Source organism: Charadrius vociferus, unplaced genomic scaffold (assembly GCF_000708025.1).
Source record: "Charadrius vociferus isolate BGI_N301 unplaced genomic scaffold, ASM70802v2 scaffold163, whole genome shotgun sequence".
NCBI classification, from domain to species: domain Eukaryota; kingdom Metazoa; phylum Chordata; class Aves; order Charadriiformes; family Charadriidae; genus Charadrius; species Charadrius vociferus.
This window is the reverse complement of record NW_009648332.1, coordinates 18,497,554-18,511,289: the sequence shown is the minus strand read 5'-3', so window position 1 is coordinate 18,511,289 and position 13,736 is coordinate 18,497,554. Positions and strand designations below refer to the sequence as shown.

At 39.5% G+C, this 13,736-nt stretch overlaps 1 protein-coding gene across 1 annotated transcript in view; it reads left to right on the top strand.

Annotated features, from left to right (window-relative positions):
* Nucleotides 1–143: 143 nt before the first annotated feature.
* The window catches only part of COL11A1 (collagen, type XI, alpha 1), a 160,814-nt gene continuing 147,221 nt past the window's right edge, over nucleotides 144–13,736 (top strand). The window contains 1 exon segment of the mRNA XM_009884779.1: nucleotides 144–456. Within this exon segment, the coding sequence (XP_009883081.1) occupies nucleotides 342–456 (115 nt within the window). The 5' untranslated portion in view covers nucleotides 144–341.

Below are 13,736 nucleotides of genomic sequence, written 5' to 3'. Positions count from 1 at the left end.
GGCTGGCTTGTCAGTTGGGCTCCAGGGGTGGCCCTGGGAGCCTCTCGCCCAGCCCTCTGACGGGATGAAGCCTTTAGGGGGATGCGGCGCTCTTTGCATTTTGATTAAAGCCCCTCATCTGCATTCAGTCTGAAGGCAGGGCACCGGGGAGGACGGGTCGGAGGGGCCTGTGCAAGGCCGAGCAAAGAGGGAGGGAGGGAGGGGGGTGAGGGAGAGAGAGAACCCCTCTTGGTATGTCACGTATGGCTCTATAGAAGTGATCTCTGGGAATATAGTGGAAAGGACGGAGCTGGTATTAACTGAAGGCGCCCGGGTTTAATTCACACTTGTGGGTGCCCAGCATGCAGCTGCAGAGATGGTCCATAAGGTGGAAAACGAGAAGGTGGCCCTGGGACTCGGCTGTAACCGTGCTCGTCACCTTCGCTATCCTTCTCCGGGCTGCAGAGGTCAGAGGAGGTAAGAAAGCAAAGGGGAGCCGGGGAGTCCGGTCCTCCACCCCCTCTCCCCCCACCCCGGGGGGGAAGGAGTCGGCACGGCCGGGGCCGCGTTTCGGAGGAAACCTGTCAGAGCGGCTCCCGGTGCTGGGGGAGAGGGGGGGAGGTGAGAGGGCACGAAGGCGCCTGGGGCCGGCCGGGGGCGCGGAGACCCGCTGGGAGCCCCCGGCAGAGCGGGCAGGGGACGTCCCTCCTAGGTGCCGCCGAGGGATGGATCCCGTTCAGCTTCAGCCTTTAAACTTTGGATGATGTTTTAAGGCAGTAAAGGGTATGCGCTGGCGGGGTGGGAAGATGAAAGAAATACTTGTTGAACAGAATGACTTTTCCTCTTCCAGCACTAAACTCAGTTTTGTGGAGCGTGCGTATAATTTGCAGTTTTGTTGAACTTGCAGAGCCGTTACTGTGGTCAAGTTCACCAAGTTGTGGCTGAAATGGAGCGACAAGTATCTGCCTTCTCAGAGGGGCGAGGAAAGGGAAAATCGGGGGGTGGAGGCTCTCCGCTCCGATTTTCTCCATTCTCCGCTCTTTTATTTTTCCCTTTGCGAAGGGTTTCAGCGAGCAAAAAGTTCTCCAGGACTCGAGGGGAGGAGAAAATATATTTGAAGGGGCCCTTTGCCAGACGTTGAGGAGAGCAGCTCCCGGCAGTAGCGGCGCCCCGCAGGTGGTGTGCGCAGCGCCGGGCCCGGAGATGCCCTGGCGGGGAGGGGGCGTTGGGGGAGCAGGGGGGTTCGGGGGGCTCGGCCTGACGGTCACTGGGCTCCACACGGGCGGTGTCAGCGCCGTCGCGCCGTCCTCGGCCTCCTTCCCCCTTTGCAGCCTCCCCAGGGGGATGGAGTGGTCCCTTAGGTGTCCGCGGACCTGGTGGGTAGGGGGCAGCCCGCGGGGGACTTGCAGTGGGAACAAGACGCGGGCGGCAGCAGCAGCAGCAGCGCGGCAGCTTCAGCAGAAAGGAATAGCTGCTCCCCCCCGCACCACCCCTCTCGTCCCCCGCACTTCTCCCCTCCGCGCTGCTCCTTGGCCCGGCTCAACCCTCCGCCCGCCCGCCGCGCCGTCCCATCGGGGCGCCGGCGTGGCGCTCCGGCTTTTGAGATGTGCTCGCACATTCGAGGAGCTGCGGCGTGTAATCTCCGGTGGCGGGAGCGCTTTCCTGGCCCACCGGGGGTGGAAATGCTGCCTCTTCCTCCATCCCTCTCTCCCTCCCACCGGAGCTCGCAGGCGCATCTGGGGGCCAATCTGGCTGGGATTGAACTTTTTATTTTTCTGTGGGTCTGACATCCATGAAGGGGCTTAACTCTCCGAAAAGAAAGGTTTAATTATTATGCATTTATTGTTTTAACGAGGCGTTTTTCGATCTGAATTCCCACTTTCTGAATCAACAGGCGTCCTAGAGGGAGCACGGTACGGTGGTCAGTTTCCATTCAAGCCCTTTATACCTGGGCACAACCTTGACGGTGTCAGATCAATCAGGGCTTCTGCCCCCTGCTGGCCCCATTTCTGAGAGGGATTGGAAGGGGTCAAATTTCGTCCCTCTTGCAATTGCACCGACTCCAGTGGAGTTACACCCAGGGTGAATTAACCTCGCAGAGCTTCAAGTACTATGTCGTTACTATGTCGAAACTAAATTTCTTCAAGAAGTAATATTGTGTCCGCAAAGGCATGATAGATTTCTCATGCCACTTTTCATGTGACCATTCACTGTGGGACTGACTTAAGTAAGATTTGTGTAGATTATCTTTACATAATGGGTTGGATGCAAATGGAAAGTTAAAAGAAAATCTAAACCCAAGCAGCCCAGGAAAAATCAATAGAAGTTATCTTCTATTCAGCAACATTAGGCAGACTAATTTGGTTTTGGTAACTCTATTAAAAATTAAAAAGCTATATTAAAAATCTTTTCCTCTAGTCTTCTGTATAAAGGACATTTCAGAAACAAAACTACAGGCTTCTTGTGTTTGTAGAAGCATTCTGAAAAGAACTTAGTTATTTAACTTTTCTGAAATACAGTATGCCATTTGCTTAGAAACAACAGGGAACTGTGTGTTTAGGGCTTGATCTGTTATTGAAGTCAGTAAGAGTTTTTCCATTGACTGCAGAGGGAGTAGAATTTGACCTAATTTCCCTAATGGAGTACAAGGGAGATATTTCTGAATCGTCTCTTATGTATTCTAATCTTATTTAAAGTAGTTAAAAGATAAAAAAGGACATAATGATTCGTATTTGAAAGTAGGAGAGGGAAAATACCAAGGAATAAAATAAAAAAACATACTCTAGTAGGCAAACAATATGACTAAATGAAAATGCTGGGTAAACTATGAATCATTGCCCTTATAAACCCTGTTAAATTAATTCCTACATTCTTCAGTTGTGTTTTCATAAACTACCCCTATGTAAAGAAAATTACATGGTGTATTCATATAGTGTTAATCATATACCAGTAACTTCTTTTTAAGACAACCGAATCCATTCCATCTAGAGAAACCTCAAGAGATTCCTAAAATTCTTGACTTTTTTCAAGTTTCTTTATTTAACACAAAAAATAAAGAGAAGTATGAGGTGTCTTTCATAGTACCGAGAAGGGGTGTGTGAAGATCTGATTGGACCCTTGAGTTATTTCTTCTTCAGACAAAAAAAGTTACAGAAGTGAGAATCAACTGAATGGGAAAACTAGTGACTCATATTTGGTCAGCTCAGTGCCCACCAGCTCTTAAGCAGCTCTTTTTAGAAAATATTTTTCTTTATGACTTGTCTAAAGTAAACAAAATTCAGTATTTTAAAAGACATCCTTTGATTTCCTTTCCCCTTCCTCACCTTTAATACTAAATCTGTTGGTAATGTGTTTGGAATGAATAAACTCATTTAGTTGAAATGGCATGGCTTCAACACTATAAATTTTTTGTAAGGGCCTGGCATCAATGTGCTATTGTGATGCTGATTTGAATTTCATGGGCAAGAAATGAAAAATCAGTCTTTTTATTATTTATAAGCTTTTTCAAGCAAATGGAAATCCAGCTCTTAATCTGAGTGCAAAAAGATTTAAGAATCCTTACTGAAAATGAGGCTATGAAGCTATATATAGAAAATACACTTTGGCCCTTCTGTGAAAGTGACAGGCAGATTTGTTTCTAATATAGAATAGATACTTTTAACAGTCATCTTAGGTAACACAAAGGTTCCTTGTGCTTCCCCCAGACACTCTTGGAAAGTAGTGGGAGTTCTAGGTGCAGAAGGAATGCAGAACTGGGCCCACCAGTGACAGCAAAAGGAGAGTTTTCTTTGTGGATGCACTCTTAGCACTGTTACTTGTAAGTTAGTAACAGTTAGTCTTAGTAAGTTACACTGGGAATATATGGATCTGTTTCTTGAATGAACACTGTTTAAGGTATACTGGCTAGCCTAAACCTGCACAAAAAGGTGTTTTAAACTAGAAAAGTATGAATCTCTTCTCAGAACTGTTAGTGATGTAAGGCACTTTTAATTTTAGCCATTCAATTAACTTTTAAGGTTGAAAAAGAATATAAACATTTACATTGTGCCTTTATTTTACAGTGAAATAGTCTTAAATGTTAATTTTAGCTTAACAAAATGCTATTAACCTTCAGAAACAGAGGATATACAGGAGTTTCTCAGATAAATATTCACAAAGTGAGCAAAAGTGATTAAGTCAAAGGGTGATTTCACTAGATTCAGCTAGTGGTCCTAGCTGAAGATTTTCTGAGTCCCAGGGATCAGCAGGTGAAATGGTCCAGTCTTCCCAGTATAGTGCAAGAGAGACCTGCATGTATATGTCTGTTTTGCCATATAGTTAAGATTTTTTAAATTGTTTCTAAGGTAAAATAATTATTTCAACTTCAGCAGCAGGCATCTGACACAGAAAAATGACTGGTATGTGTTGTAGATTCTCTAGAGCGTGAATCCTTGCATTTAATTTAGAAGGATACTTCACAAGGATCCCAGAAAGGACTATTCAGGCTGCAGGAAACTGTATCTTTTTTACTAGCTCTGCAGAAAAGAAGTTTCTCAACTCCAGTTTTGTGTATGTCTTAACAAATGCAATTGTATATAAGTACATATAGAATACCTACAAATATTCAGTGGTTTTGGCTTGAAATAATCTCTGTGCCTAGCACCTATTGTTGGAATGTCACTAGAAAAAATAATCTTTGATAGAAAACTTTTCCTGATGCTATGGTGTTTTCTGATTACTAAAAAAAGAATAATAAAAAAAATAAAAGACAGACATTGATGGTAAAATTAGTGTCTGTAGCAATTGTACAGTTGTAAAATGTAGGAAAGGAGTTGTCACACTCAGTTTTACAATTGTCTTGCCCAAAGTTATTTGGTCTCCTCCAAATAGGGCCTTAATTCTAACAAAGGTTGCAGCATAATAAAAGAGCCATGACATTGCTACTGAAGTGAAGTTATACCTAAAACACAGTGGAGCAATTATGTCTCTCCCGGATTTGTTTTGTACAGTGGTGAACAGTAGGGTTTCCATCTGCCAGCAAGATTAAGAAGTTCCTTTTCTTTTCTCTGTAGAGCTCTCTGCTGCTTTTCAGAAGAAATCCTCCCAGCATTGGTTAATTTATCGTTGTTCTGAGTATTTGTTGATAATAGGGGGGAATAAATTAAGCAGAGCTTGGGAGAAATCGGTAATGTTCTAAGAATGTGAAATCTCATGCAGTGATAAAGAGTTGCCCTCTGGATGGACACAACAGAGCGCAGTGACTTACAAGGAATTAGGTGTACACACATGCCTGTTGCAAGGGCTTATAACTGTACTACTCCGTATTAAATACCAAGTTTACAGGCTGTAAATGTAAGGATTAATTGTTGACCCCGTTAGTACAGTAGTAGTAGAATCTGGCAGAACTTAAAGTCTTTTTAGCACATTATCACACATAAGGGGTTGTAAAAACCTTTGTAAATTCTAGGTCTGGGACTTCACTGTATGTCAAAGTGTTAATGCATACAGTATGTGAAATAGAAGTTTTTTGGCAAAGCTGATATTATATGGAAGCAAAGTGTTTGCTGCAAAGCAAATTGAAAGATGTATTATAAAATATAATTTAAAAAATGAGGATCCTGATCTTGCTATGAATAATGTCACTGGCAGCTAAGCTTTGTCTATAATACAAATTTAGTTATGAGTCAAATTATGGTCACATTGTTAAAGTATTACTGTAGTCTAAGTTTTACCTATGCTGTCCCTTACCTGTATATTTACTCAAATTATCATAGTAATCTGATAGGTTATCAAACGTTCATTGTTTATAAAAAACTAAAGTTCAGGATTTTACAACCTTGCTGTCTGCTTAAATGGAATTCCTGCTTAAATGGAATTCCATCAGTAGGATACATAATTGGGTCTGATTTCCTTGCATTGCTCTCAAAAGGAAGATAATACCTTTGACACCGGTGAAAGTATGGTGAAAGTTTTTAGCTGTGTGATTTAAAAAAATCATTCAGTTGCTTCTCTATCAAATTAAATAGGGTTACTTTAAATGGCACCATTTGTAAATCTTGTCCTTAGATGTGTTTTGATTTTTTTCTATGCTTATAGCTGAAAAATGTACAAATGTTCCACATTTGAAAAATCCCATTTATTAGAAGATATTTTTGAAGTCTATTGGGATTATTTCTGAATTAACACCTTGATGTACAAAGCTGTTAAGTGGGCTCAATTTCTTTCATGTTTAGTTGCTAAGGGAACACCTTGTCTCTTCCTGTAGCAGTGACCATTTTTAGACTGTGGCTTTTTTTGATATGGTAATAGAAACAGGATGCTCCAAGAATTTAATACTTGTTTTGCTGATTTTCACAGTTGGAAGTACTGTCTCCACTGTCTGTGCAAAAAGAACTTTTGAATCTTTAGCATAGGCCTCAGTGTAGTTAGGCACTTGGGCTGCAGTTCTGATATAACTTGTTGTGGTATAAAATAGGAATAACTCCACAGAAGTATTGATACAGATGCTAAAATATTACAAGCTGATGGATCAATACAGGGCTGCACCAGCTGATGAACTAGCCCAATCTTTTGTGGGCAACAAGTGAAACATTTTATGGGATCAGGAGCAGATCTTTAGTGCTTCATTATAGTCAATGTTGCTGAACAAGCGATAAAAGTACAACCTATCGAGCCTCAAGGAAGGTTTTAAGTCATAACAAAGTCACATTTTGTGGTGAAATATGAAAAAAAAAAAAAGAAACAGCAGTCCAAAATTGAGGTTACACGCCAGAATTGTGCAATGTGAAAAAAACAGAAAGAACTATTCTTATTTTTTGCTGAATATTTCCAGTAAATAAGCCTGCAAGCTAACCTTATTAAAGATCTGAGTGTATAGTTGTATATAGGCAAGTTTTCCACTGGTTTCAATGTGGGATTTAAGTGTTTTTTTAGTGTTTGTGTTTTTTTTACTGTATGAGTGTTAAAGATTGGTCTTTAAAAAGAGATATAGTTAGTAGTTGGTGAATATCAAAATACATCCCGTATATGCATAGACTGTCTTTATTGTCTTTGAAATACTCTTGTGTATTTAGTAGATTTTGCAGCATAGGAAATCAATGAAAAATTTCCAAATAGCTGGTGTGAAAACAGAAGTAGCCAGTTCTAAGCAGTTTCACACAAGCCCTCTGTTGGTGAAATAGTCAATCATAGGCCATTTAAAGCATTCCTGAATGCATCTGGATAATCTCTAGTTCTTGTAATCATTAAATTTGAAAGCACTGCAATAACACCTTCTTCTAAAAATGTCACTAGCCAAGATCCCAATTACATAATTCATCTAAAGGCTAACGTATAGGAAAATCTGTAACAGGTAAAACAGCCTTGAGGTATGTCTCTAGAAAGATATACATGGGTAATATATATTCAGCTAATCTCATAAATTTATATTTAGGTACCTAGAATGAAAACAACCTGATTTTCAGGAACACTTAGGCAGCTTAATTGGTTTCATTTTTGTACCTGGAAGATGCTCTGTAACTCAGTTTTGCAGCCCACAAAACAGAGAGAGTTCATATTATCCAGTTCTGTAAAGTCCTTTGGTTAATATCTATGAAAAGTATAGGAACCTTCTCGAAGGACACTGCAGAACTGATGCTTTTGATGCTTGCTACCAGAACAGTCTTCTGTTGCATGGCTGGGTTCTCAGTAGAGAGTTGGGAGGCAGGCAATTCTCGGACTGCCAATCCCAAAAAGCCTCTGAAGAAGTGCAGATCTGCCCAGAGCTAGCCACTGGGAAATGCTAAGGACAGAAGAGTGTCTGATCCTTTCCCAGTGCTTAGACACTTGTGGCAGAACTGCAGGGAATCATTGTGTGGGATACAGAGACTGGAGCCTGCAGTGGGAAGGTAATAGAGTCCTTTTTAAGAACTGGGAAGCTCAGTGGAGCATTTTGGACGTAACATGCTTTTGAATTCCAGCTCTTGGATATTTACTGCTGTTTAATTCTCATCAGATGAAGAACACAGTAAATTAATAAGTACAGATAATAATGATTATAGGTATTTCCGGTTCTAAAATATACACATCCTATCTGCCCACAATAAGTGAAAGTGTATGAGGGTAAAAATAAGAACAAAAATATTCCTACCACGTTAGAAATAGCACAGATTTTAGTAATAGGTGGGTCTTGTACTGCATCCTAAAGGTCAACAACTAACAGTTTAACAAATCCAGATTCTCACACTGCTAGTAAAGACTTCCTTATTGATAATTAGGCAAAGTGGCAGCATTTATCACTCTTTCTGCTCTAGCAAGCTTAGGTCTAGCTGGTAAACTAAACTGCTTGCTAATTGTTGATAGAATCAGGAACCGGACTAATAATCGGGGAGAAGGAATGCATGGAGGGGAAAAGTTATCAGGTTTCACAGTAGGAGAACTGCTGAAACAGCTTGATGAATGGTAGCTAAAGTAAACCTACGTAGAAGAACTTCTGACACAATCTGTACTTAAGACTGTTTTAAAAGAAAAACATTTCTCCTTTTTTTCTGGCCTGACAGCAATGTTCTGAGAGGTCAACAGCAGAAACTGAAGACCAGTTACCCCTTCATATGAATTCTTGTTCATGAAAATATTTTCACCTCTTACATTCACTGAGCCTTGAACTGTCTAATGAGTGCGAGCTAGAAACCTTCATCATAGTAGTTTTTATCTTTACACACCTACAGAATAGATGGAGAGTCCTTAGAATGAGCACTTACAAAGATTAAAAATTTAAAGAAAAGGAAGGAAACTAAATAACTGTAGGCTATTATGCCTTCAATAGGTAGCATAGTTTCAAAAAACAGTACAGTACCTTCTATTTAAGTTCCTAAATAAATACCTAGAAATCTAACCATAGGTATCCTATTTTGAAGGTCTTGTCCACAAATATAAGGAGTCCCTTCAGCAGTACCCGCCAAATTCGCATATTTTAGCCTACCAGGCTATAATAGCTTCTCCTCTTTAAATGATCTGTCCCAGTGAAATAAAACTGGACTAAACTTTAAGAAACCACTCAGTTTAGAATTAAAGATTAATGTTTCAACACCCTTAAGTTTTAGTTTTGCGGTGGTTCCATTGGAACAGATTACTGGCAGAATGAAACATATTTCCATGGAAAAATATGAAGTAAAATAATAGTAATTTAGAAACATTGGTCTTCCTAAGTTTCTCAGATAATTCTTTTCACTGCGGCAAATTACGGTCTTTTCTACTCCAGGGCTGTATCTCACCAATTACGAGTTATTTATTGTAACCCATACAGGCTGTTTGTGGAGTCATCACCGGTAAATTTTCATTTTCACATTAATCAAAAGAAGGGCATTGCTGAAGAATTACGGTAACTCAAGAAGTTAGCTGTTTATTATATCTGGAAAATATATAAAACTGTTTATTACAAAAATACTGTTTATTATATATGAAAAACGAAAAACCACTGTTACCAAAGTTACTAACAGTATAGCAAACAGTTGCACACTCAGTTTGCTAAGGTATACCTGTAAAATAAAGAATATTGGCTCTTTTTTTTTTTCCTTTGAGATTTTTTATTATTTGCATTTGAAGTATGTCCCCCTGTATGCAATCTGGGAACATCTTGTAAATTATGTAGGTGAACACAGGGATCATTGTGCCTGAGCGCTCTCATAAAATTAAGAGACTAAGACTCAGGAGTTACCAGACCAAAATCTAAATATAATAGGATTTCGATTTCAATGCTTTATTAGGCATTTGAAGAGAAAGAAAAATATTTTAGTCTAAATGAGTCATCCCCTGAACAATTTCTTATGGGAATAATTTTGTAGCCAGAAGTTGCCACCACAGTCACTTTCATGTCAGTCCTGCAGAGTTTAACTTTGAGGCCTGACAGTGCAGTCCTTCCTTCTGAAAATGCAGATTATTGTTTCCTCTGTATACCTTATCTTAATACAAGTCTGTTTTGAACTGTTTGGTCCTTAGTCACCAGCAGCTTTAACTGCAGCTAAAATTGCTTTACCGGACAGTTCACAGAAAGAGAACAGATACCAAGTTTGGTATAGCCTATCTGAAAAGGTTCAGGTCTATATTCCTTTCTCACTGCAGCTTCTTAGTAGAATAGAAGTTCTGTGTAGAACAGAAGAAAACTCAAGGTGTGGGACCTTCTAGATGAGAAGGACAATTGCCCATTCTGACTTCCTTGGTTATCTCTTAAGGAATAACCAAATTCACTCAAAAGAACTCTCAATTCAATGAATAATATCTTTCCAATCTGCATGTATTCCAAGTCCACTGAGGACCACTGCGTGCGTCTGTGAGAGGATCACTCTAGATATTTGACCTCCTAAGATCCAAGTAAGACATGAAATACTGAGATCCACAGTAGCGGGGAATTACAGCCGCTCATGGAAATGACCCATAAACTGCTTCTCAGTACAGCTTTATGTAGGAAAGGATGGTTAGAAACTGTCTGATAACCAATTAGCCTAGATAGGTCAAAAAGAATTTCTGAGGAAGCACTCACAAGTATGCAGAAAATATTTCTTCTGCAAATAAAAAAAAATGATAGTAATAGAGTGTCCAGGTCATTTTCTATCAATGAAATGAATCCGACACAGAATTTGTCAATTGATTTGTGACAGTAACAGATTTAAATTACTAGTAAGATACTATAAGTGGAAGCCGATATGTATGCTAAGAAACAAGAGCTCAAGTGTGTCATATGCCGAAGTGTAACTTAATTGACATGTACACATTAGCTGCTTAGAGTGATACAGAACAGAGCATTCTATTTACGTGAAAAAATACAGCTTTACTTTCAGTGTGTGTTAGTGGCCTCACATTTACATACCGAGCATTTACATTAATGTTACTCACTGGATTGATTTGAGTAAGCCTATATGGAGAACTTCTTTTGGTTTTGGATCATCTCTGCAGTCAGTAGCTATAAAATTGTAACAAAGCATCTGTTTTAAATCAAAACATTTTCATAAATGCAAAGTCATTAAGATAAAGATAATTAACCTTGCAACATGATTATAGCTAGAAGGATAATATGTATGACCTTACCGTTCTCTACAACTACCTGAAAGGAGGTTGTAGTGAGGTGGGGGTCGTTCTCTTCTCCCAAGTAACAAGAAATGGGACAAGAGGAACTGGCCACAAGTTATGCCAGGGGAGATTTAGATTGGATATTAAGAAAAATTTCTTCACCTAAAGGGTTGTCAAGCAGTAGAAAAGGGTGCCCAGGGAAGTGGTGGAGTCGCCATCCCTGGAAGTGTTTGAAAGACATGTAGATGTGGTGCTCAGGGACATGGTTTAGTGGTGGTATTGGAGATGTTAGGTTGATGGTTGGACTCCATGATCTTAAAGGTCCCTTCCAACCTAGATGATTCTAAGATTCTATAGATTTTACCCTTTTATCCAAAATGATTGCTGGTGGTGTAATTCCAAAGACAACATTGCTGCCATTAGATGCACTATTGATCCATCTTTTTTGTGTTCTGTGCAGTTTGCCTTTGCAGGATCAGTTGGACTTTATCACAATGCAAAATTTTAATGGTGGCTGCTGAAACACAAACAAACAAGAAATTTTATTGCCTATCACTAAGATACTAAGTTTGCTATGATCTCAGTTACAAACAGGATACATATTTTATAAACTAAGAAGACATGATTGAACACTATTCACTTAATTACGGTCTTCATTTAAATAAATCCAACTGTTATGAACCAGACCTCACCATTCCAATGCAATTTTTCCTGCATCTGATACAACTTGTCCCTGTCTTGTAAAGTATATCCTGTTAGCTAGGGTTATGTGGTCACCTACGAGAAGCATTCCCATAGAGACAGTGGAAATGCTAAACACTTACATTGAAAACTGAGGTCATCCTTAAGACAGGGAGGCTTGATGTCACATATTGAATAAGTCATCAGCAAAGACTGTGTCTCCAAAAGACTTCAGTTTGTGCATTGTCATACAGTTTCTCAGTCCCTTTTTTCTCTGATATCATAACCTGTATTGTTATGGTACCTGGGAACCTCCTCCATGGACAGTTTCCACCAAGAAAAAGGGAGAGACATATTACATAGTAGATTCCAGCTCAAACATATCAGGAAGTCAAAGTGAAGGAAGCAAGTCCTCTGATCTCGTATGATAAGTGCTGTTTATATTTATGACATTATCACATATCAGAAATGAATGTGCTGTTTTCACCAGCTTCTACTTAACTCCAGTTTAAAGATTGTGGAAAGAAATGAAAGCTATGATATTTTTAACTGTGAATATATGATCAAAATATAGTCTAATTTTTACAGAGGTTATTTTTCAATCAATAATTGCATTATTTTTTTAAAAGATGTGGTTATTAATCCATTGAATAGAATGCATTGTCATAGCCTTTAAAATAAATTGTATATATAGGAAGTCTAGGCTTGAAAATGCTAACCAAAATTGGAAGTCAGTTTTTATATGCATTTTCCTCCTCTCCAAACAAACAGGAAACATATGAATTTTCCCTCATGTAATTCAGTCCTGATACTCTGTCCTGACCTGGCGTTGTGAAAGTGTGAGCTAGCATCCAGTTCTCAACAATTTTTTATTTTTTTACTTTATCTTCTTTATTTTTGAAAACCAGGACCTTATGCCGGAGCTGAATGATTAATAGTTTGATATCTTGAAAGACACTAGGACACTCAAGTTCCCATCTCACACAATTATGTTTTCTAAAAAGGGATTTTTGAAGAATTCTTCTTTGCCATTCCAGAAATCCCAGCACTTTTAAAATACTTCTCCTCTGGCTACTACAGTATAGCCTTTAGTGGCAGTGAAAGTTGCACATGTCTTTCTGAACTTTTTTGAATCAAGGACATAAGCTGTTGAACTAACTCTATATACCTATATATATATATAGTATTTAAATAGTATAGTATTTACTGAGAAGAACGATCCCCCACAATTGGTTCTCTATCAGTGGAAAAGTAGCACAGTGGAAACTTGATTTTTGATTGTGGTCTGAAACTCAGGAGAACTTAATCTGAAAAATGCAGGCTTGCCCTGATGAACACAGGCTTCTTTTCCGAGGGTTATATCGTGACTTTGTCTGGCTTGCCTGCAGGAGGTGGCCTTCAAGCAGCAGTGCAGTGTGGCCAGAAACATCTGCATGAAGGGACACACTTTCGGGGTCTGGATCTTGTATTTTGTCAAATTTGCCATAGCAAAGCAAGTTGAGTTTTCAACGCCAATGTCTTAGTTTCATAAGGAGAATCAACGGCACCCCAAGAACTGATTAAGAGCTGTTTGCGTAATGCTTATTTGTTGATGATTTCCTTGCCATCTTAAATCTTAGCACCAAATGAGGAAGATGCAAAAGCATTACATCATGTATCGTTAATTTGCAGTTTTCTTTACTTCTCTTATGAGAAAACTATCCAAGGAAATTAGACTAGAATAAAATCATTTAGGAAAGCTGCTTTATGCACTGAAAGGAAGTTCTTGTGAGAGATCCTTGATCCACCAATATATGGATTACATTAATGCTGCCCTATATAAATACAAGCTCTAATCTTAATTTGTGGACCATGTAAACAGGCAAACTGCATGGCCTTAGCACTGGTGCTGTTTCTGGGTATTTCTTACCATTCCCAGAAATCATGTGGGAACATAATGCTAGAGAAGAGGCAGTTTTCAGGAAGAGCTGAAGCTCTCAGGATACAGTGACACTGAGCACTGCAGAACCTACAGAAAATAGCAGAGAGAAGGCACAGTTTCAGCTGATAGCTTC